The 26,873-nt window shown below is 31.4% G+C and overlaps 1 protein-coding gene across 1 annotated transcript in view; it reads right to left on the bottom strand.

The window, feature by feature from the left end:
* Nucleotides 1–347: 347 nt before the first annotated feature.
* The window catches only part of LOC124359890, a 139,744-nt gene continuing 113,218 nt past the window's right edge, over nt 348–26,873 (bottom strand). Inside the window, exons 8-21 of the mRNA XM_046813007.1 lie at nt 24,626–24,702; nt 23,181–23,356; nt 22,618–22,755; nt 15,033–19,121; nt 13,850–13,992; nt 13,492–13,576; nt 12,106–12,225; nt 11,311–11,421; nt 9,904–10,042; nt 8,446–8,696; nt 4,848–5,028; nt 3,089–3,366; nt 2,625–2,770; nt 348–2,236 (exon numbers count right to left, since the gene is read on the bottom strand). Coding sequence (XP_046668963.1) covers nt 2,039–2,236; nt 2,625–2,770; nt 3,089–3,366; nt 4,848–5,028; nt 8,446–8,696; nt 9,904–10,042; nt 11,311–11,421; nt 12,106–12,225; nt 13,492–13,576; nt 13,850–13,992; nt 15,033–19,121; nt 22,618–22,755; nt 23,181–23,356; nt 24,626–24,702 — 6,132 coding nt within the window. The 3' untranslated portion in view covers nt 348–2,038. The remainder of the gene's footprint in view (nt 2,237–2,624; nt 2,771–3,088; nt 3,367–4,847; nt 5,029–8,445; nt 8,697–9,903; nt 10,043–11,310; nt 11,422–12,105; nt 12,226–13,491; nt 13,577–13,849; nt 13,993–15,032; nt 19,122–22,617; nt 22,756–23,180; nt 23,357–24,625; nt 24,703–26,873) is intronic.

Raw genomic sequence — 26,873 nt, 5'->3', positions numbered from 1 at the left:
ATTGACATTGCTGTAGCAGAGAATCACAGTGGTGTACTAAGGAAAGTGGGATTAGGGGGATAGAACCCCTTCAAAACCCTTAAAATTTAAAAATTATACCTATAACAGCAATCCAACTTGTTTGAAATACACCAGTTAAATGTTTTACTTTGAATAAGGCGTTTCTAATTTATTACTCCATACTCCCAGTGTGGTATGCTATTTAATCAGATTCATCCAAAGCTATGTCTTAGTTGCGACACTGGGGAATCATACGGATAACATGCTCAGGAGTCTACCAGTGAGCGCAGTTTTGATAACAAGGAACATAGGTCATCCTTCAGTCAAGGATCATAATAAAACAAAAGTTGTTTTGAAATTTGTTATGTATTATTCTAAACAAAAACCTGTACAAATCAACAATATTATATATTCCATATTTACTAGTAAACAAACTTATATGATTATGCAAGTTTCAATAAAATTCAGTTTGTAAATGGACGGAATTATTGGACGGAATACACAATGATATCTTACAGAAATGATACACAACATTATATTTTACATTTTCTATTACAATGATAAAAGGCACATGAACTAACATTGGATGATGGTTATGACATAAATGTTGAAAGCAAGGAAGAAATTAATATTTCAATATACATACAAAGCTTAATAATTAAACATTCTTAACTATATACACTCTGTGGTATCAATATAGCAAAAAATAACTTTTTGCAAATTTTTTATTTAAACTTTTGCCTTAATATTTAGGAAAGAAAATTATTTCAGAGAATATGTGTCTACGCAAATTACTAGTTTAACTGAAACTATTTGTATTCCTCCAAGTCTATAATAGCCATAATCACAACCTTTTACTGATCTTTATTTTAACAATTACTATATTATGAAATCCTTCCTGGAACATGATTGACACATTGTTTTATATAGTTAAGTCTTGCTATAACATAATACAAATAGCACTAACTAAAGATAATTAAGAATTGTCCTGATAATTTAAAAAAATTTTCATTTGATAAATGAAATTTGTATATATACATGAACATATATAGTTGTAACAAAAAGAAGGAATGCAAAACATAAATTAATTTGGCACCAAAGAAGGTTTCTTTACAAATCATTAACCTATGGATTTTATTTCATATAATAATCCATTAGCTAACTAAAATAATATATACATAAATAATTGTTAAAGTATAGTTTACAAAAAACCGTAAGCTCTTGGAAGACATATCGAGTCTCGGCTAACCTAGTCTACTTACAAGTCTTCTTACATCTATACACTATGATAACTCACTCCTTTATGGTTGTCACGTTTCTGGTCTCTTGTGGAGATAATGGAACAATACTGACAACTCCATGGAGTCTGACTATATACGAGACCAGCTGTACTAACTTGAGCATTCTACAATAACATACACATGGCATCCTATACAATACATGACAATAAACTGTCAGCTTCATATTACAGTGCATTCAAATTTTTACAGAACAATGGTGCTATAGTAAAACTTGATAAGTCCATGAATCTACATAGGTATAAAGATAACGAATAACATGATTTACAAACAGAAGAGAGGAAGAGCTGTGGAGGACGGTATTAAATTACCTTTACATTGTTCATCTAATGACAATAAACACCAAAGACTGAATGCAAGTCTTTTTTTCTCAACATTCACCGTAAACAAACAGTATATTTACTACTAAAAAGTATTGCATTCCACAAAAAATTGTTTTTGAATGAATTTGAACACTTATTATGAAATGATCTGTTGTAAAAAACACATTTATAATAGTAATAAATTTAAAATATATTCAAACTACTCATTATTTTCTAACACTTTGTAAGTGGATTAATGATTTATCTATTGTTACTATTCATAAGTAATTTGTAGTGACAAAATTATAAAAATTAGAGCAGAAAGATTATTTGCATTTCAAATAATGAATTGCATATTGTGGTCAGTCAATACGACTGCCACAGGTGAATCGCATGACTGTGTAACAAACAACACAGCATTCAAGCAAATACTCATCATCACCTCCTTACATTAAAAGTAGACTTTCGTTCGAACTTGCTGCCCACAGTTTTCTCGATCCAAGAGCGGACTGCTGAGATGGAGCTGTAGATGGAAGGATGGAAGCCTCTACCGCAGTTGCTGTGATAGCTAAGCACCCCCTGCAACTCCCACACTCCTCCCTCACTGACACACATCAGTGGTGCACCCTCGTCCTTCTGGCAACACATGTCAAAGTCATTAAATGTTTCCTATGTTAATAGAATTCGTCATTTAAGTAACAATATGAATTTCCTGTTGGTAACCAAAGTGTGATTAAATTGTGGTAGAAGCATCTTAAAAATGAAAAAAAAAACTCAGACCAAGTTTAAAAGAAATACATTTATGATAATTCTGAGTCTTATAATGCTGATAAAAATATAACATTTTCACTATAATCGAAAAATAAAATAATTACTTCAAGAAATTTTTAATTAATGAAGTGTTTCATGTTCTGTGTGTACAGATTGTTTTTCCTGTTATTTTCCAGATATTATTTACCCAAGACCAATCCCATATCTATGAACATTTATTTCTTATTTAATGGGCATAGATTTGTTTACTTACATAACAAGGTGTCTTCTCTGCATCTGTGTAGCCAGCACAGATTTCGTGTTGTGAAACAAACCCAGCATAGTGTTTCGTTGAGTTACACTCTGCCAAGTCTATTGTAGGCACCGGCAAGTAATGAAGGTACTGGCTGAAGTTAATTTCTGAAACATTTGATTAAGTTTTGTTCAAAAATGTTTTATTTCTACAGCACAATTTTAATAGTTCTAGAAGTTTTAGCTCTTTAATTAATTAATTGTAATTGTTATTTTGGTAAAACTTTTATCATGTTTTAAAGAAATAGCTACCTAAACTTTGTCAGTTACACATGTTAATTGTTAATGTAGTTAGCAACTTTTATCTACAATTAATTGACTATATGTCTTATCATATTTGACGCCATTTCTGTTCTTAATGAATACGAAAATAAAGCAATTGTCTATTGTCTATTGTCTTTCCTGATGATAAAGACAGAAACTCACCACCAGGGGAGGTGTAGCCCCATCCAGCAGTGACACAGATCTGGCGAGGTTCAATCTCCTTCTCTGGCAGACAGATGGCACCAACATAGCGAGTCAGAGAGAAAGGTTCCTTTAGCCCAATCAGCACCAGGTCATCAGAGTAGAGGAAGCGATTAAACTTGACTTGAGGATAAGGCACCATCTCCGCTACTACTCGCATTTGAGTCTCTGGTTTATCTGTCTCGAACATAGAACCACCTCCAAATGCAACCCAGCCATCTGACATCAAGGATTTGTCTCTGGAATAAACATGAGGAATTCAATTTACTACTGGTTAAAGTTAGACTAATACTTTTATAAGTTTGCAACCAATCTGGTGGTTGGTGGTTTTAAACTTGTAAATTTGTTTGTAAAATAGGTTCTTGAAGCATAATGTTGTAATGCATAGGGATGGAAAGTTATCCTCACAAATTAAAAGTGAACTTTAATCCTGGTTCTGGGAGTTGATAATCCTGTACTGGCAGACACTTTTTGCTTGTGGACATCATTATTAATTAAATATTTGTGCAATGTTAACTATTGGGTTAAGTATGCATTTTTATATATTTTCTTTTTCAGTACAGTACAGAGAATATTTATGTATAATCAAATGCTTTTGAATTAGTATTTATATGGGTTAAAATAAAAAAGTAATGAAATTTATTAAGTGAAGCCTTAGAAAAAAACACAAAAGAGTTGTATGGAAAAATCCTACTCATACAAAATTTACTAAAAGTGGTTTTTTTTTATACAAAATGATAAAAATAATTTCCACTTTACAAAAAGAAGTAATTTTTTAAGAAGTAAAAGTTTGTATCGGCTCAATTGGAATCAATGACTATCTAAAGCTAAAAGTTGTAAATTATTATAGTTGTGTGCTATTGCGAAAAACACTCTTGGTTGTTGACAAAACTTACATTACTTGCTGGCAAAATGTTATGAGCAAAGTTTAGATGTATTACAAAACACTTGAATTTTAAATGCCTTTGCAGGAAAGGAAAAAGTAGCGACTAGTCACAACTAGTCACTTTCTTCAGGGGAACAGTGCAAGCAATGTTTACAAATGAATTCATATTGGCACTGTAGAACAAGAAACAAATGATTGAAACCTGTGTTCTTGTGCAGTAAAAAAAATATCCTATACTATAATGTAGCTTGCGTATTTTTCTCAAATGACATTTTCCACTGCAAAATGAAAGTGTATAGGCCTAACTCCTTTACACATGTACTCTCTCAATGCAGATGAGAGGTAGTGGCAATCTAATGTTTTTATCGTATTTTTATATATTTGTAGCATAGATGTTACACAATTATTCAATAAACTTTAAACTAAATTAAACTGTGAAACATCCTCATAATGTAAGATGAAGGGTTACCATTTTAATTGTAGTTTTCAATAATAAAACTTTTATTTAGTCATAGTAAACTACTAAAAACTAGTTGTTTGCCATTAGGAAACAACTAGTTTAACCCTAAAATGACTAGTTACTACAATTAGTTCAACAAAGCAAAGGTGTTAAAACTGAGGAGCTACAAAAACTTACAAGTTATAGGGTACCCAATCTAATGTTTGCAAATTGATTACACTTTTTACCTTGCATGTGAATTAAAAAATAAAATTATAGCCATTAAACTTCATCTCACAAAGGTTAGGGGTATGAGGTGGCAAAAGATTATTTGCAATAAATTTGCTAGCGTCATTTACAGTTCATGTACCATATAAATATCTTACATATCTTACCTTGTATGTAAACAATTGAAAGAGGAAAGTAACCATTTAGGACTAATGATCGAAGCTGTACATGAGGCTTTAGTTTTGTTCTGGTACAAGACGGCAACAGAGGGCCATTGACCATTGGCTGCACCATTCCCACCCACAAGTCTGGCCGCTACTCCCTCTGATGGGCCAGGGTTACCACACGCTGCACAAAACACAAACATGAGATAAAATAGTTGATATAACAGTTAAAGCTATAAATGTTCAAAGAAAGGATTATTCTTTTAAGTGCTACAGCACTACTATACGGATTCCATGTTCAGTCCAAAAGTGAGGGGTAAGTTTCCACTTAGCGCTTTTCTTTGTAAACACCAAAATTATTACAATTTTGTTCTGAACCCTATAACACTATATTTTTGTATTCACAACTAAATTTTCTACAATCTGAATATTTTTACCTTTGAAACATTGTATACTTTATTATAATGTGCTTACTTTTTGTGTACTATATTTTTTATGTTAAACAATAAGTACCTACAATATAAGCTGCCTAAAATATTTATTTTTATTTATACTTCAAAATTATGCAGATTTATTCTTCGGTTCTTGACAGGAAAAATTATATACAACACTGTATACATACTGCATACAAGTTTTCTATTTTCAATTTACAAAGAGATCTGTAAAACCTACAAAAATCAGTGCACACTTTAGAATTTCTCATAGGCGCTTCCAGAGTTATGGTTCAGAATGTTAAATTTTCACTTTGAAGATCCGGAGACTGTTTTACATTAAACCACTGCAGCTGGTGCAAAATTTCATTGCTTAACACCCGGAATAATGTTTAGCGGCAACAGAGAGTACACAGCAGGTATACAGTTTACTCACGGCAGTTCTTTATTACATCAAATGTTATTCTAAAATAATTGTTTTATATTTTTCTTAGATAAATAAATATGAACTAGTAAGTAGGAAACGAAAATATTTAAGTTATATTTATTTAAAGCTCTGAAGTGAACAACAAATTCATAAACCAAACTAATGTAATGGAACACCTGAGCTCAGTCTATCAGATGTTTACTGTATTAATGTGAAAACAACTAAACACCAAACCTAGCTAAGAGCATTTAAAACGCATTCTAGTGGAAATGTCAAGAAATACTATGGTTATTACTAAACACAGAACATAGAATACAGATTCACTGAGTGGTCAGATGCGTGCTGTGCCTATTTGCCTATAGAGGTGGATCTGAGTAAAAAAGCAAGTCATTCTGCTCAGCTGGTCTGCTTATGTTTGGCAGCTGTGTCATAATTGTTTGCTGTTGTGTATTGTAATATATTTTGTTTTTATCTTATTATATAAGTAGGTAAAACAGTAAAACGTAAATGACAACACAGTACAAATCTTAAATATTTACTTTCAAAATGTAAAATTAAACCCTTATAACGTCAGTATATCTTTTCACGACTTCCAGCAAACGGCACAATATTAAAAAAAAAAAAAATTTAAATGTGTAAAGTTCATTTTTATTTTTACTTTCTATAATTATGGTAAGTATAAAAAAGTAAAAATTTTAAAATTATAAAGTCACTGTACTCAGGATCGTCAATGTTACGAGACATGTTATTTATCACTAATAATGAACACGGTACTTTGGAATTATACCGACCACACCCAGACATGAATCGTTATTTGACATTTTGCTTCTACTGATTACTAGATTAGCGTAGAACAATATTTCGTCAATATAAAACAGGAATTGTCGTATCGCAAACCCCTCCCCATCCTCAGACAGAGATCAAAGTCGAGCGGTCTAGTAGATAACGTGATTGCAGAGTCTCGCCGCCCGTTCAGCTGGTGCGTCGCTTTGTTGTACTTCCGTGTTTTACCTCTACATTTCTCCAAACACAAAAATTAAATAAAAACAAACATGATCAAACTAAAACTAAACTCTTTATTGAAAAAACACTCAAAACTTGTTTTTATTCTTGATCATACTCCGCCACCCAAAATGCGAGTGCCATGCCTTCTCGCTGATGTCAACGAAAGAAAAACATCCCTCGAGATAGTACCTATCAGTAAAATATCAAATTCTAGAGGATCTGATCAGAAATATAAATTGAATTGTAATGGAAAGGCAATTATGTACCCGCGCAAATCATGTGATGCCGCGTGGCCTGTCGTAATCGGGATTCTCGAGAAAGATAAGATAACAGCGACAACAATACCGATCACAATGCCTGGAAATGCTTGTAATTTTGTAATTAAAGAGTTGTTTTTTCGTCCTATCATGTTTGTTTAGCTATAAATTTATATTTTTGTGTTCTTCATACTGGTGTGGTCGGTATAATCCCAAAGTACCTGAACACTAAATAGGTGACACTAAACACTAAAATGACACTAAAAAACACTAAATGAATACTAAAACTAAGATATCAATACTTTTAACAAATAAATAAAAACCATATAAACAGAAAACACGACGAAGGAAACCAACTCAGCGATAGTTAGACATGCACTACCTGAAGCCAAACTGCAAACAAAAGCGCGCGCGCTGTACGGCGTCTGTGCCGTGTGGCGGGGAGAGTGTCTATTGTTTCAAACAATGTAACGCGACAGCTATATTTTGACGCTTAACATAGGTCAATAACCCACACACATGGTTGACGCATACCGTTAGTGACATTGATCGGATTTAAAAGGAACTTAAATTTGCTATAGACGCAGTTTTGTGTCGATGCGCCGTACCGCGTCTTTGCCGTTTGGAGATAGTTTGTCTATGCGCCATACGGCGTCTGTGACGTTATAAGGGTTAATAATGAATTCTATTAAAGTACTGTTATAGTAATTTTCAAATTATTATTATAGCTCTGAACGGCAAATTGACTATTAAAATACATTCATCAAACAGTAGTCATAACACTACTATAATTTCGACTTCTAGTAAGTCATCTTTTGGCATCAATAAGTTAAGAGAGGATTATCCATCTGAAGTCGTCATAGTTTAAAATTTACAAACACAGCACAAATTACGACAGATAAATAAATAACGGAACACACATTTGATAGGCATATTACACACAATTATTTAATATGATATAACATTGTGGCCAGCTGAAGACAGGACAGGACAGGACTTATTGATACCAGAAGATGACGTACCAAAAGTCAAAACTATTGTAGTGTAATGACTGTTGACAAAGGTATATGTTAATGTTAATAGTTCTTTCAATTCCCAACACTCAGTAAGTGCTCATAGTATGATACTGTAATTTAGAATCCAGGTATTGTCAATTTTGGATCATAGTTAAAGACCTATGTATCTTTTCCTCTCCATCTGCTGATCTTATTCTGTTATAAAACACTTCAATTTTACCACTCAACATAAATTGCAACTTTGCAACATTCTGATCTGCATATGCACAGAGTCAGATAACCAATCCATACTTTCAGTGTATCAGTGCCCATTTATTATTTCTTTTATAGACTTACCACTTTCATTTCCATTTATGTTACTGGCAAAACTTCTTAAGTTACACACTCAGTCCAATACTGTATACAGGATAGGGTGCAACATCGTTAGTATTGTTAAAAATTCACTTGGAGAAATAATAAACTTACTGAATTCTTGGCAAGTAATCTCAACAAAAGCCTCGCAGGGTTCATCTGAGCGAGAAACTGCAGCAGTCAGTCGATGTCCAGAGTCCCAGCGAGCCTCGGGCTTGAGCGAGAAGTGTGGTGTTGAGTTGGAGTCTGCTGGCCGCATCTCTGTGAACTGAGCTTTGGCAAACCCGAGTCCCTGGCACGCTGCATTGCTCCATTCTGTCGTCCACTGGGAGGCACATACTGGTAGCCACTCATTGTCCTTGGTTCTGCCAATATTACAACATAATAATGAAACTACCTCATTGGTTCATTTTATGCAATAGGTAGTTTCTCCTTTTTTACTGAGATTACAAAGAACACTATAAAATCAAATCTAGAATAAATAATTGAAAATAATAAGCCTCCTAGAGATAAAGCTAAATCTCTGGCAAAAATGTGATATAGCACAAATTTCGGGTCACAATCAAAATATTTAGTTCTCTCATAAAACAGACAAAGCACAGTCATTAAAATAATACAATAATAAAAATAGTTTATATTACTAAATATTTGTATACCTGAGTGCAGTAAGAAAAATGAAAACATAATGGGCGCAATAGCTTTGAATTGTTCACTGTACTTTAACTAGAATAAAATAAATATATTCGAAGGACCATCTAAATCACACTTATCTATTGGTGTATCTGTATTCCTCATGGTTAAGTTACTTTTAGGCTTAACCCACAAAATAATTTTTGAACCTATTGGTAATTATATATTGGCCTATATATCACATCTCATCTAAACTGTCTTCTGTGACAAATTAACTAAACTGATAAACAATAGATATAAGTTAATTATAGGTGATTTATTAAAAAAATGCTCTCTTAAACATTACTCTTTAGCTTATCAAATTTAAGACAAATTTGCAGACAAAGATTACAAATAAAGTGTTTTTTTGAAAACAATAAAATTTACATTTTGTATTTTAATCAAAACGGTTTAATATCAAGTGAGAGATTCTGGAATTGAATATGTATATTTATTAGAAAAAAAGAATAATAATAATAAGAACAATAATTTGACCCATCAAACGTCATATGGGCTGTTCTTTGGACATTCACAAATCTTAACCCTTACCCTTAGTTTATTTGTCATATAAACTATTGCCTTACTATTGAATATTGTTTATTAATACTATTATTATTGTTGCAATTATATACATTGACTATTATTTATAACACTTATTAAATAACAATTTAATATAAAGTCATATATTTTTCTAGTATGGGTTTCTCAATAACAATATCAATAGTCAGGAGTTTGTCAATAGTTTATTCTGAATCTTTATTAGCATGCAATGCTACTGTGATGAGACAACGCTATGTGGAATAAATGTTATTCTATTTAAAAAATATGTTAACATTGAAATTGTTTTCAAACTCGTCAAAATCTATTATGTATAGCATAAATGTTGAGATGCAATTAGATCACCTGATCTGCAAATCCATGGAGTCGAGTTGCACACACTCCCACTCGTCACTGTTGTCAGGGCAATGTTCTACTCCATCACAGATCAGAGCTGCGTCCACACAGCCTCCGGTTAGACACCTGAACTGGTCTACCGAGCAATCTAAAACAACAAAATTAAAGAGTTCCAAGTGATTAACCCACACTTAGCATATAACGATAATCACAATATAATATATTATCTTATTGTTTTCAATAGAAGGAAAGAAATTTTCAATATGGCAATTCAAACAAATAATAAATATTCAATATTTTTCAATAATTTTGCATTTAATAAATGCCATTTCAGTTGTATTTGTGTAAGTATTAGAACAGGATTTTAAAACAATTTTTTTCTTAACACCTTTAGTGTGGCACCTTTCTTAACAGATATGTGTCGTTTTGGTGAAAGACAGAATAGTAGCTAAATATATACACTAGAATCAACATCTTTTACTATGATACCTTATCATAGTTTATGATAAGCTTAAGTATATTATACAGCTGGAAAACTGTATATCGTTAGATACGAGTAAATTAATGTATAAATATATAATAATATTACAAAAGTTGTGTGGAATAATTATTTTCAGTTACAGCTTAAAAGAATGAAAGGAATAAGGAAATAATAACAAATAAAACTAAAATTTAAAAATGGTAAAATTTTGCAAATATATAAAAAAAGAATTTTTATTGAAAACTATACAACCTACTTAAAAAACATTACGTAAATTTCCATTAATTTATTTTCATTTGAAGAAAAATAGGTTTTTTGCCAAGACTACACAGTGCATGTAGTTTGCATATTTAGTTTATTATTTTAAGTTGTTTTTGCCAAATATGACTGTACAATATTTTGCTAATAAATTTATTATTCAATCTGATTAAGAAGTTTGAAAATAGCATACTATATGATGATAATACTGCTATTAAAGTGATAGGCGATTGTGGTTTTGTTATAAAGGTTATAATATAGTGTGGTTATAATGGTTTTTTAAAAACTTAAATGAAGCATTTAGCATGTAGTATAATAAATATTTAGTTATGAATATTCATATCCTATATATAATATGGGCACTACATAAATTATGTATCTTACAAAACACTTGTTTAATAAACTCAAAACTAGTTTATTACCATCAGAAAATCAGACTTAAAATACTGTAATTTAGTCTTTTATAAGATTTGAGTTAAATTTAAGGAATACCTTACAAATATACATGAAATTCCCACAATGAACACACAAATCTGCACAAAAGATATATGAATTAATTTATTAGTAGTAGATAGAATTTATTAATTTGTGACAATATGATCATTTTACTACTCAAAACATCAAATTGTGGCATCTGAAATATGGAGCTGACTACTAACAAATAAAAATCTACTTACCACAAAGTTTTTCGTCTTCTCCATTAGCACATTCTGGTTGACCATTGCAGCGCCATGTTTGAGGAATACACCAGCCCTCAGGGCAGAGATACTCATTGTTGCCACAAGATGCTGCAAATACAAGCCTTTATAAACAATTTAGAACTTTAATCAGTCATCAATGACAGTCATTTAGTTTCACAATTAAGTCGTTAACACAAGACATAGTAATAACGAAAATATAGGATTTTTAAAAGTTTTTACACAGTACAAATACTAATAACACTGTTCTAATTAGCAAACTCCTACAATTTAAATCATATGGATAACACCATTAATGCATATGAATTCACTACTAATTACAACCAAACCCAAATATAACTGTTACTTTAATACAACAAATAGAATAGTAGGAATAAAAATATATTTGTGTTACTGTATGAACCAAGAATCTCTCAATGGATCATGTACTCTAACTGCTATCAAATTCTTCAGTTCTGTTTTTGTTCTGGATAAACTACAAAGTCATGATATATCACAAAACGTTTTGAAGGGAGGGTCTTGAGACCATTCCCCTCATTCCATTCCAAGCAGCAATGTGATTTGTGGCTCTAATTTTGCTTTATTAAATTCACTTTACTATGTGTAAAAAAGAACCAGAAATTGTACATGCTGTTTTGTTTTAGAAAATCCTTGAAGAAAACCTCATTTACAATAAGCAACAGACCACACCTTATATTTCTTGTTTAGTATTATCACTAGTCAAGTACTCCCTAATAGTAACAATAGGTTTTAAAAGACTGAATTTAATCTTACTCTGACAGTTGAACTCATCAGTATGGTTATCACAGTCAGGTTTGCCGTCACACTGCCACAGCACGGGGACACAGCGGCCTGATGGACACTGCAGCTCATCAAACTCACACTTCCATTCATCTAAAACCAACAAAAAAAAATCTTTATGTAGTAAGCAAAAATAATCAAAGTAGGTATTACACGTTTCAGGAAATATAAGTTACTATCAGAATACAAATACTTGTCATTTAAAAATATTCTGATAATTCATGTAATTGCAGTTTTCAAATTAAACTGAAGGGACTAATGTTTGTCAATTGTTTAGGTTGGTTACGTATATAGGTATTTTTATTTGTTTTCAGTTCTAGAGCTGAATTGATTAGTAATAAGTTTAATGTTCTTGATGCTATTCAATAATGTATAACATTTCTTGAATAAAGAGATATTTGATTAGTGCACTCTTAGCGCAGTCCAATATTAGTAAAGTTTAAGGCGTGATGACTTCAACTTTAAAACTCATTACAGTATTTTATAGGTAATAAGTAAATTTTTTTGAACTTTTATTTAATATACAGTTTAGAATTTGTAGCATAAAGATCTCATTATCATGCACTATGTATATGCATGGTTGTGCAAGTGCATGCACATTGGAGCACTTTGTGCTGGTATTGATTAATAAATACCACTGCTTTTAATTCACTGTAGCTATACATTATACATTATATTATTATTACATGTTTTATTATTACTATTATATATATATATATATACACACTGTGCATACATGAGTAACTGTTAAAAGATACTTAAAGATATTTCCAACAAACAATAAACTCTATTTCTAATTTTAAATCAAATATAATGTTAGTACGAAAATCAAAAGACATACAAAAATATCTGAAAACTTAACTAAAATTTTGAGCTTTAAACAAACTGTAAACTTCAAAATTAATATTATGAGCTATTAGAAAAGGAATAAATAATATTTGAATGGCTTTATCTTACAACGTTCTTAAAAATCTCACAAAAATGGCTAGAGAGACAGACAAAATAGATGTGGTATTTTTAAACACTGTGAAATTTTGAAAATAATACCTACTTTCAAAGATATGAAGTGGAGTAAAATATGGTCAAAGGTTATGGCAGCAGTATTTCAAACAATCAGTTCAAAGAGGTTTTTCAAAAATGAGAATACTATAAAATGTCAGTGGCTTGTTAAGGAAAGTACTTGAAAGAAAGAGAGGTCATTGACCTGATATACAAAGTTCATTTTTTGTGTTGTGGTATAAATTTATAAGAAAATAGCTATATATATATTCCTTAACTATTTTCACAAAATAAAATATTTATAACTATTTTATTTTATTTTTTTAATATGTATAAAAATAAAGTACAAAAAAGTCTTACCACAGTTGGCCTCATCACTTCCATCATTGCAGTCCACTATGTTGTTGCACACAAGATCTCTCTTCAGACATTGCCCATTTGAACACTGCCAAACAATACATAATTCAATACAAAATAACAGATCACTTAAGTTTTTATACACAAACCTTAATTTACCAATGTTTTTGAATTTTTAAACATACTCCTTTTGATAGCAACATTTAAGAAATTTTATTTCAATGTCACTCAGTACACACTCTTTTGCAGGGACTTTGTGAAACAGTAACTTGATTAGATTATCGTGACAGTAACAAGAAGTTGATTAATATTATGGTCAGTCATTTATAGTATACATGAATTTTATCAGCCAACTAATTACCTGAAAGTTCCCTGGACAGCCATCTTGAATGCAGCCCAGTTCATCAGAACCGTCGGAACAGTCGTTGGCAGAATCACACTTGGCTGAGAGTGGTACACAATAAGCCCCCTCTCTTGTAGTGCCATTGATGCATTGAAATTGACCTGAGACACATTAAACAGACTTTTATTTGCTGAACTGTGGCTATTTACAAATATAAAAATATTATGTTAATGAAGCAAGCCCTGTACAGAATAATCTTAGGTCAATTAGGTGTTAAAAATTAACATTTACACAATAATACATTTATAATTAATTATATAATATATATATATATATATATATATATATATATATATATATATATATATATATATAATAATTGGAATATGTTTCAACTCACTCAGAGGACTATTATAATAATAATGTATCTATACAGGATTAAAGTTATTTATTACTGATTTTTTATTGCTATGTTGTAATGAAAACGTTAATGTTCAACAGATCTACTTGACATAAATTGATTTTAATCTGAATCCTACACAAATAAAATTTATTGACTAATTTTTGTTTTATTTTGAACTATTTATTTTAATATTTTCATCTGTGTATATTGTTTGATATCTTTAAAAAATTGTTTTAAAATTAAACAGTTGGTTATATGGTGAAGATGTTTGAGATTAGTCTGTGTAAGAGATAGCATGATATAGCAGACTAGTTCAAGTTCTACCTGGACAGGACTCATGCAGATATAGTATACTGTTTGCAGAATGAGCAACATGAAGCAAAAAGGTAGTCTAACCTATTATTTTTGTAAAATATATTTGAGAAAAAATGGATTAGTTGGTATCTTAGTAGAGACTGACCAAATTTAAGACTTCTATTGGTGCTTTCCAAACTAAACAAACTCGCAGAGTTATACAATTAGTGTTATAATTTTTACTGTTTGATTGTTAATTTTTTAAATGAATTAGGAAACTAGTTTTATCTACTAGCTGTAAAACAACAGGTGAATTTTAAATTGGAAAGAAATACAAAATCAATGAATCTTCTAAATAAGATCCTGATGATAACATGGTATTGTGGTACTAAATAAATATTAATTTTGTTAAATTCTCCTGATAATAGAATTTGCTTTAATATAATTAGCATGGAAGAAGACAAAAAAACATAGATATATTTTTAGTATGACAGTTATAATTACCTGAAGCGCATTTTGAAAAGCCAAATGGAGTTGATTTATCCATAATGGAAGTATCACTTGTTCCACTAAGAGTTTCAGTGGTATTTAGGAGTTCAACCTGAGAATTCTCAAACAAAGGGCTAACAGTAGTCTCTTTGATAGATAAAATGCTCAAGTTTGCTGTTTTAGTCTGATTTATTTCTTCATTGCCATCGTCATCAATATAAACTTTTTTAACACTCATTAAATCAGGTTTGATTGATTCTTCTACTTTCTCTTTTAAATCGGTCATTTCTGTTGAAAATGATGATACTACATCAGGCAAGTCAGTTATAACATAATCTGTATCCAAATCTCTTGATTCCACAGTGGCATTATCATGCATCAGTGAACCATTAAACTCATCAAATTCATTTCCTATTTGAGATGTACTGTCCGTCTTCTTGTTGAACTTCTTTTTACTTTTTCGATCATCTAATTCATAAACACCATTTCCATAGTCCTGTTTGACCTCTGATACATCTAGAACTGCTGTTAAAAAGTTACTTTCTGTTGAACTTGCTCCTACTTGACTAGCTGTAAATGGTTCTGTACTACTGTTGTTCTCATCAAAAACCTGTGAGGACAAATTATTTTTCTCATTCTTCTTCTCCTTTTCTAATCTATTTTTCTTTTCATATAAACTTTTTATCAGTTCAGGATCATCACTTTTGATGGGTTTCTTCTCTTTTTTCTTCAACTCACTTTTATCATATGAATCCTTTTCACTGAACATATATTTTTCAGAAGGTTCTTCATCTTCATTACTTATGTTTTGTAAAATCAAGCCTTGATCATAAGAATTATTGAACTGAACATCATTTAGACCATTAGTATTTATCTTGGCTTCCTCTCCTAAACCATATTCATTGATTTGCTTCTGTTCTATATTCTCATCTGACGGATTTTGAAGAAGGAAACTCGAGTTTTCGTCCAAAACGTTAGAAGTTGTATTTTGTGGGTTAACAGCACTTGTGTTGCTTTCATTAACTAAATTGTCCAGTACTACACTTGGACTAGTTGATGTTGCTTGTAGTACAACTTCTAAACTAGGACTAGAGGCAGTTGTAATTTCTTTACTAAATAAAGGGGCCAAAGTTGCTTCTGCTTCATCTGAAGAACTGAATAAACTATTTTCTCTTTCATTTGTTCTAGGATCATTTCCAGTGTTGATTGATGTAACTTCAGTACTCTTCTCTATTATAACTAGTTCTTGATTTGTATCATTAATTTTATTCTCAAAGATACCAATTCTTGGATCATAATTTGTATTTATACCGTTCTCTTTGTTAATTTCTTTGTCAGTGCTTACTATGACACCAATACGCGGATCAGTGGATGTCATATTACTCTCAGCATTCTCTAGGGTGTAATCTTCATTTTTATGTGGCACACCAATTCTTGGATCATTATGAGTATTAATAAAAGGAGTAGTTTCTTCATATATGTTACCTTTATCATCTACATTATTTGCACTATCATTCTGATCTATCACTGGAATTAAAGTTGATTTCTCAATTACAGACTCCTTTTCACCATTTACAGGTTTGATTGTATTGTCATTGCTCTCTATATTATCATGAAGTACATTTGATCTAGTGTTAATTTCCCTTTCTTTTACATCATTAAGAGGATTTCCAGTAGTTGTAGTACTTTCTGGGGTGAACAGAGGATTAAATGTATTTTCTGCTATATTATTCAAAATACTTCTTGTTTCAGTAGTACTGTCCTGTTCAGTTTTAGTTGTTGTGATTTCCATAATATTTATTGAATTATTTGATGAAACAGGATCACTCACCTCTTCAACCCTTAAAATAGTATTGTTGCTTGTATGATGAATGATATCTTTACCAAATAATGGATGCATAGTTGTTTCTGCCTCAATCAAAAAGAAATCTGATTTCTTCTCTTCTTTTTCTGAAGTTACATTGCTGACAACATTTTGCGTTGTTATGTTTTCCTCTGATTTGGATACTACTGGAAACAAAGGATGAATAGTGCTTACTACATCATTAGCAAATATGCTGTTAATGGGTAACTCTGTTGTGTTTTTCATTTCAATATTTGTTTCGTTTTCCGGTTCCTGAATTGATCCATCTCTTACTTTTTCTACACTGTAAGCAGTATTACTTTCAGAAGAATTATTTGTTGGAGTTGATTTATTATCACTAGAAATGTTGTTTTCTGATTCATGTGGCAATTCAGTATTACTTTCTAAAAATGTTTTTGATTCTGTAGCGGTAATATCATCTCTTAATGTAGTTTTTTCAACATTGATTTCAGTTGTTGTAGAACCTAATCCCACATGTTCTAGGTCCCATTCACCATTAACCTTCTCTTTCATTAGCTCTGTTATTGACATATTCACAATAGGTGTTCCACTGTTTAAGCCTTCACTAAACTCCATAGGATCGACCTCTTCAGCAGGACCATTTGTTGAATCCTCATTAAGTGATTCTATATTAGATACTGTGACTATATGATTTGCTTCACCATTGTTTTCTGTGCTAGATTCTTTATTGTTATCATCATCCAGCCGAGGTTCTTTCTTTTTTTCTTTTATTGGAATCATTTCATTAACCATGAAGGAATCCAGATATTCAGTATTGTGTTCTTCAGATTCTTCAGAAGTCCTTTCTGGTACAATTTCTGGCATTGAATGTATAGTTGTTATTTCTGGGTCAGCCTGGTGGTTTTCATTCTCAAGATTATTAGAATTCATCTTTGTATCATCTTCATGTTGAAGAACTTCAGAACTTGTCTCTTTCATTTCAATTTCATTGATACTGTGCGATTCTTCTGTGTGGTTTTCTTCTGTAGAATTGGATACTATTATTCCTTCAAACACATCTTCATCACTATGGGACCTTCCTTCACCCTCAGAATGGCTATCTCCATCTTTTATGTCATCTACTTTTGGTAAAGAACTTGACTCGGTTGAATCTTGAATCAGATGGTTAGAATGATCTACCATTTCATTTGTTTTTTCAGATTCTGTGTCTGAATTATGTTCTGAGTCCTCTGACTTAGGCTCTCCATTAACATTGGCATCTGTCACATTAATAACAGGTTGCATACGTTCTTCCATCATATTATTTTCATTTTCTGGCATAATTTCAGTGGTTTCATTTGGTATAACTTCAGATGTTGAATTTTTTTCTGAAAATAAGTGCATTCCAAGGTCCACCCATGAGTTCTGATTTAAATCTGTTTCCAAAATATTTTTTGCAGAAGGTTCTTGTTCTGTTTTAGATTCTACATCCAAATCATGTTCTGGCTCTGTTTTGTGTTCTGTTTTGATAGAAGAATGAGGATCAGATTCAACAGAAGGTTCTGGTTCTGCAGAAGGTTCTGGTTCTGCAGAAGGTTCTGGTTCTGCAGAAGATTCTGGTTCAGCAGAAGGTACTGCTTCAACAGAAGGTACTGGTTCAGCAGTAGGTTCAGGCTCAGCAGAAGGTTCAGGTTCAGTAGAAGGTTCGAGTTCAATAGAAGGTTGTGGTTCAACAGAAGGTTGGGGTTCAGTAGAGGGTTGGGAGTCAACAGAATGTTCAGGTTCTAGTTTCTCTGTCTCAGATTGTGTTTTAGGTTCAGGTTGTATTGTTGTTGGTATAGGATGTATTTCAATTTCTGGCTGATTTTCAACTATATATTCATGAGTTTGTTCATATTTTGATTTGGTTTCTGGTTCAGATTCAGCTGATGACTCAGGCTCAGATGATGTTTCTGGTTCAGATGAAGGTTCTGGCTCGGATGAAGGTTCTGGCTCAGATGAAGGTTCTGGTTCGGATGAAGGTTCTGGCTCGGATGAAGGTTCTGGCTCGGATGAAGCTTCTGGCTCGGAAGAAGGTTCTGGCTCGGATGAAGGTTCTGGCTCGGATGAAGGTTCTGGCTCGGATGAAGGTTCTGGTTCTGATGATGGTTCTGGTTCAGCTGATGGTTCTGGTTCAGCTGATGGTTCTGGTTCTGACGATGGTTCAGCTTCAGATGAAGACTCTGGTGCATGAGATGGTTCATGTTCTGTTCCTATATGTGATATTGCCTCGTCGGATTGTGCATGGTTAGGTTCAGTAACTGGAAAAATACAATGATAATTAGAGTGTGTTATAAAAAGTAAAAATTTAATTTATATTTTGTATTATTCTTAGCTATTGACTATTTCTTATTGCTTACCGTAAAATAAACTGATAAAATTTGCCTACAATCTGAAAAGATACAAGAATTCCTTAACTAATGTAAGTTTAGTAATAATCTCTAAAAAATAAAAATAAAAAGAATTACTTTTCAAATATTGCCAACGAAAAGAGATGAAAAAGAAAATATACACAACCATAACAGTGTATAAGAAGGGTGGTAACCATGATAGTGATACTTTATAACTCATCTATGTCGTTCATGTAGGGAATGTGGACTGGCAGCAAAACTATATGAAATTGCAAATTCACTGCAGCTATGGTAGTAATCTTGTTGTAATTAATGAAGTTCATGTAAATGCTTCAGAAATCCTGTATCATAGTTACGTAAGTAGCCGAGATATAAGGTCAAAACTAATCATGAGCTGTATACTTTGTAATGATTGGATTCTGAGGTAACTGAATGTGCACAAAGAAAATACAATATTCACACACATGCGCATGACACTAAATGCAAATTTTATGATAATAAATCATCAAGGGGCCAAGGAATCCATTTCTCACTGTTTGATATACATTACTGATTAGGAATATAAATACTGATATAATTCTGACTAACCAAGAAAATAGTATGACATTAAAAATATGGATTGAAAGCAAGAGCAACTGTCATAATGTAAGGATTGAAATGTGTTGTTATTATTGATGTTGATTTTAGTTTTTAATTTTCAAAAACAATATTTATAGGCTATCCATACAATTTAGAAAACTGTACTATTTTTATTCCAATCTTATTAAAAATTATGCATAGGTGCATTTATATTGTTTCCCAGGCAAAATAATAAACTCCAATTTTGCATTGGAAATATAATTAATTTGAACTACAAGTGCAAAACCTGAAATAAGAATAATTACTCACAATGTTGCTGAACCTCTGGTTGTCTTAATCATGAACACTAAAAAATTGGTACTTGATGCATGATAGGAACCAATTCCATTTTTAAAATATCATAAAACCCTATTGTGTAAACTTTGGAGTTTTTTCATTGATCTAAAATAGTTGAAGTGTTACTGAAATTTTGGGAACTATTCAAACAAATACACGGAATGTTGGATAGAAATTGTAAATGAAGCAGCAGGTATGTGCTAGTTTTAACATATATTTTACACGGATTTTATTTCATTATTGTTATTTATTAGTTATTCCATATAACTATAAAACGTTTCCATATAATTGCTCTATTATTGATTATAATGATTGATACTTTTAAATAGACGTTGACAAGACTTAAAAATGTTGAACTATTACAATATTATAAGTTTTAATGATTTAAATAACTTAATTTACATTCTCTTCAATATAAGTGTATTGTTATTTGATTCCAACATTAAATCTTTATATTTTTGTCTCGTTGTGTAAATCAATTTTAATATTAAATCTCATGGTTATTATTTTTTGCCTATTATTTTATGGTTACTAGTAAAAATTATAAATTAAAAACATAGTCACTTCAATTTACGTTGTATAATAAATAACAAGGTAAGAGTACACCACATTCTTAAGTGTTGTGTAACTGGTTTCGCTAAGGTTACATGCAAAATTTCAAATCTATTTAGCTCATTTCATTCTCTAGGTGTCCTGTGGATAGATAGACAGATCATACAGGAAATAGATTTTTACATCCTCTTGGCAGACAAAAGAGAAGTTGTGTTGGGTTACTCACTAATAGGCATCAATGACACTAAGATAAATTCCATGTTTGGACATGCACCATCACAGAAATTACATTTGTTTATGTAAAAATTAAGTTTCAAACAAAATTTAAAGTTTAAAGATAAATTTTTCTCATATCTTGCCACATGATTCATTCACATTTTTGTTCAGAAAGTTTTGTTTTATAGCAATGTTCAGATAAAAGTTAAAATATCGTAGCTGTATACAGTTTGTGTACATATTCATTTACTGTATTCTGCTATTATCTCGTTTGCATCATGATTATCCATGAAACCAATGTAAAATTTTTGGCAAACACCCTTGCAAATCCCATGGAGTGACATGAACCATCATTGAACTCAGTGTTCCTCATATATAAACAGAGCTTTATGCAAAATTCCAAGTCTAGTTTGCATACAGTCAATTTCACGGTCATCGTTTGTGTCGAGATACTGTGCAGACAGATAGACAAAAATAAAATGTTTCACACCCACAAGTAATAAATTTTGTTAAATCTCAGCCAATAATGTTAGAATGTTGAGCCATGTCAGTAGGCTCAGTTAAAATGTTTGAAATGTAGCTAATAGTGAAAGAGGGCAAGATTGTGGAAGGTCTATTATCATGTGACAATAATCGCTTGACCCATTGTGCTGTGAAAGCCACCAAGTGATTTTTGTTGGCATAACCCCCCTTCCCACGCTCTGCTTCACTACTTGGGCTCTGCTCTTGTCTTCTAGTCATTCGTTACGGAAAAAGCTTATGTCTATTATGCTGATATTACAAACCAGGTAGGTACATATTCTATTACCTGCTCTTTAAAAATTTTGTTTTAGGTTAGTTCTTGTGGAAAGATGCTCAAACTTATTATACTGATATTTTTTATACAGGGATCCCTTCTCTTCACCGGGAATGGGGATCAAAGCTTTTGAGGCAACAAACTAGTCACTTTCCATTCCTTCACCATATCTTCACCACTGATGGATATCTACAAGGTCCTGTCAAGCACAATGTCATCAAGCAGCTATTTTATTTGCCTCTGCTCCCTGAATTTCGATTGACCACTGTTACTAATATTAAACTTATTTTAAAATAACTTAAGATGTGATTATAAAATGATGTAATGTAATTGAAGAAGATATTAAAGCGAACATAAAAATAATTTGAAGACAGTTTCTTATCAACTTTGCAACTGATTTAAAGTGAAACAAAATGTATTCAAAATTATGTATGAAATTTATTTAGATGTTATTTATTTAGCAACTTATAAGTTGCAAGTTTAAAATAAGTTGCAATGTTAATATACAACTGTATGATATTACTTTATATTATTTCGAATTCACTATGGCACAATCATTTAAATATTATGTCAAAAACTTATTTGGAAATAATTTTAAAATGAGTTATAAAATCATTTTCAATGGTTACTAAAAGAAAGTACACTAGTGAGAATATAATTTTAAAATAAGAGTTATGTTTAAATTAAGTGAAAAAGTTTAGAAGTTACTTTAAAATATGTTACAAATTATTTTTAATTCATTTTGAAATACAACAAAACTATTTTAAAAACTTGTTTCCAGAATTTTACATACATTTTATTTTGAGGATGACTGCATGCATTAGGCAAATTTCCTTGAAATAAACCTAAATGTGCTTAATAAATATAAATTAAGAGTCTAAGTTCTAAAAAAACATTTGTATTAAAGTAACGTTATTAGTTTTTTACCTGGCTCTTGGCAAGTCTTTTGGTCCAGTCCCAATATGTGTCCTTGTGGGCAGTGGCACATGAATTCCAGCAAATCATAGTCAAACTCACAATGGTGGGAACACCCTGCATTGTTAATCTGACAAGAATCTGAAACCCCTGTAACAAAGTCACTTGTTAGTGTTGACATTTATTGTCCATACTGATCAAGAATCACCTTCCAAGCAGTAAACGATCTGTGTAGATCTCATGATAATATGTTTACTGTAGTTAATACATTTTTATAAAATTATTCTTTCTTGACAAGAAAAAAATTGATTATATACTGACGGAAATGTCTTACATATTGAAGCAAAAGGCTTAACCTACAAATGATGTTTACTCGTATTAATAGTTTTACTTCACAGAATAATTTTGAGTAGATTGCATTCTGCTGTAATCTATAAAGTACAACTATCATTAATTAACACATTGTTTATCATATGTTTTCAGTTTTTGAAATAAAAATTTTTCACGTAAATTTGTTGACCTTGTTAACATGAAATTAATATAAATTTAAATTATGAATACTAAATTCTGCTTACGTTCTGCTTGTAGTGAATGCAAGGGTAGGCGGTAGTTGTAGAGAAAACCGTCGTGTGCTCGTAAATGGTCTTGTAAACGCATCTTCAGTGTCTCTGCAGTTACAGGGTCTGGTGGACTGCGGATGCCTTCCTTGAAAGTCCAGCCAATACGATATCTAACCACCACACTACCTGGCCTGCATTTAGTACATAAAATTGTGGTTTTATCTTCTGTCTTCACATTTTACATAACACTTTAACATTATCTGCTAAAGATCCTATGTTACTGATCTAAGAAATACCACTGACATAATTGTTTAAGAGTATACACGTGAGATGACATTACAATTTGAGCAGAATGTTTTATACACATAATTTGTTTCAGTAATATTTGAAACTGTAGTCATTTCTAAAAATTGACTAAGTTCTATAGAGTATATATTAGAATACAAATGTGTAAACCACTAGCAGTTACTTAGCTTCGCATACAATTTTGTAGGTTTTGTACCTGTATGAGCACTTTTTGTTCGAGTGAATTATATTTCCTACGCCAATATTGATTTTGCCTTCTTCTCACAACCAAGAAAATGTGTTAAAAAAATGTATGTTTATGGTCATTGTAATTTACTTTGATGTTAGTATTTTTTGTTCCATAACATTTTGATGTTCCATGGATGATGTTCAGTTATGGAACAAAACAAAAAATACAATACACACACACACACACACACACACACACACACACACACACAGCTCTGAGAAGCCTACTTTTGTCATAAGATAACTAATTTAGGTATTATAACAGTCTTTAAATGTAAAGTAAAAGATAGATTACATTTTTTCTTATATCTGCACTGCTAGCAGTAGTTACCCACTCTTTTGCACACAATTTAGTAGGTGTTGCATATGTATGACTACTGCTAGTTACAGTGAATTATATTTTCAACACCAATGTTGAGTTTGCCTTGTTGCCATGATCAAGATTTATTCTTGGAGAATTTACTCACTATTAAAGTAAACAAAATGAAAATAATAAGCAATGTTTACACATAACGATTGATTATATTATACATTCTCTTTTAATTAATATTTCACAACTTTAGAGACCAAGATAGGATTTTTCGCTACTTCAAAGACTTGTAGGGCGTAGTATAGAGGTATTTTCGAAATAAAAATAAGCCTATATTCATCTCAGGGACTGTAAGAATGTCCATGTAAAGTTTTAGTACAATCAGTTTATGCGTGGGAACAAAATAAACAAACAAAGGTACTTTCGCATTTATAATATTACTAGGATTTTAGTGAGCATATACAACAATAAATTATGTTAATGTTATGTAAGGTGGTATAATGTAACGTTTTGGTGCAAAATTCAGAAATAAAAGTTTTCATGGCATCAAAAATCAAATCAACAATTATTAATACTATCTTAAAATAACTATAATACTACGTAATCAAAAACTTACATGAACTCTAAAACTTTGACGAAAATGTAAGCTGGACCGTAGTTCAGTGTCTGTCGGTCGAACACAGCCATCTTGAGCTAAGGAATAAAATGGTACAGTCAATTTCGAGCATCATAATGCTTTGAGTTATGAGTTACAAAGTAGTTATAGTACTGGACATTACTAATTTGTGTAATTTGGACTTTTACATTAGACAGTGGCATAACATAAAGAGGGTGAGATGATAGGAATAGAACTCCAACTCCCAAAAGGCCCTTTAAAATATACTATGAAAGCAATCTAATTTGTTTGAAATACTAAGTGAAATATTTTACTACAACTTAGTAATATCAAATTTATTTAAGTTTACATTTATTCATATTCCACATAACAATAATTCACCCCTAGTGCGGTGTCCTCTTCAATCGCATTTGTTCCCCCAAAGCCAAGTCCTAGTTAAACTACTACTATTACATAACCAAATACATAACCAAGCCACATTTACTTGTCAAGATCACTTACTATTTAAAGAATTCATACTATTAAAACTTGTTACTGAATCACATATTCTATAAGGGAATATGGACAGGAGGTCTTTGGAACAAAATTTATACCCTGCAATCTTAGACCTATATTTTAAGCTGAAATACTGTAACTATACAGTACTTTGAACATGAGCAATGTGTATGTATGAGGGCCATTCGGAAGGTAAGTTGCCAAAGCATCTGTTTGCTGAACTGGGGCGGGGGGATACAGGCACAATCTGAGTGGCATTTTGTGGTACTTTCAGTATGCATCTGGCAGTGATCTTAGTGAAAGTTGCTATACCAATCAAAGTGGTTTAACCCTTTCAGGGCCAGGACCAAATATGAGATGTTGCAAAATTTTTTCACATCTCATATCCCCTTGTGACTATTCAAAAGTGCCAAGCTAAAATTGGCGATTTTGCAGTCTCTTAGATTAAAATTTATAATTTTTCATAAAAATTAGAGAATTACCTAAAAGTTACACCAAATTACTCGTATAGATATATACTATCAACAAAAAAATATATAGATGTAGCTTTAAGTCATTTAAAATTTAAAAAATAATGTTTTAATAGATTACCATAAAATTTTTTTAATTTTTTTTTTGCAAATAACTAATAAAGGAAAAATAATTTTGCTGTGGGAAGCTATTTTATTATATTGTACATTTAGAAAGGAACAACCATACAAAATTTTGTGTTATTTCTCTCATAAATAAATTTGTTATGACACATTTTGTATAAATACGCATAATTGTACTTCGCAACATTTTATAAGTGTTAAAGCAACTGACTCTTACATTAATTCATGTTATGGATGTACCGGTAAACAGATGATTGTAGGATCCATAAACAGTTTCAATACAGTTAAAAATTACTATTTACCAAGAAATATTTACACAATTTTATTTGAAATTTATTTACACTTTTTCTATTTACAATTGTGCTACTTACAATTTCACTCCCGTGAGATCGCAAATTGTCAGTCATTGTAACTACTACACACAATAGCTGAGCATGTAACAACTAAAACTACTAATATTTACAACCACAAAATAAAATAATGAAGAAGAATCCAGCATACAATAGTACGATTACACTAAAGCATAAAGAATTAACAACAATAGATCGAGACAGCTGATAATGTCACGTGACAATTAATTACGAAATAAAAATGCATAGACCTCCAAAATAAAAATGATATTCATATTAATTATCTACAAATATACCAGGGAATAAAATAACATAAAACTTTAATCATTTGACGTCGTATGTCAGAAAACGACGAATATCAAGGAGACTATACATTGCCACCTGGTGCTTCTCGTGTATATCACCGACGGCAATATTTTGCCGCCTGGCACTTTTCAGACGCGGTCTATGATGGCAATATATTGCCAACTGGCCCAGAAAGGGTTAAACTAGTATTCATATGGCTGCCACAATTATCTCTCCCGATGACTGTGAAGTGCATAGGATCATTGGATTTCTTTTGACAAAGAAAAAGCAACCAGTGAAAACTCGTCTTGAATTTTATTCTCTGTATGGAGACATTATGAGCTATACTACAATTAAAAATGGTGCCAATTGTTTCATAAAGAATTAATGTTCATGACAAAAAACAAAGTGGTCGATCACCAGTGGTAACCGATGACCTTTTTTAAACAAATCAATCATAAGGTTATGGAACGGTAAATGTTTAAAAACACAGATCTTTCAAAGCACTTTCCATAGGTATCAAGT

Source organism: Homalodisca vitripennis, chromosome 4, assembly GCF_021130785.1.
Source record: "Homalodisca vitripennis isolate AUS2020 chromosome 4, UT_GWSS_2.1, whole genome shotgun sequence".
NCBI lineage: Eukaryota > Metazoa > Arthropoda > Insecta > Hemiptera > Cicadellidae > Homalodisca > Homalodisca vitripennis.
The sequence above is the reverse complement of the archived record's forward strand: the minus strand, read 5'-3'. Positions and strand labels throughout refer to the sequence as shown.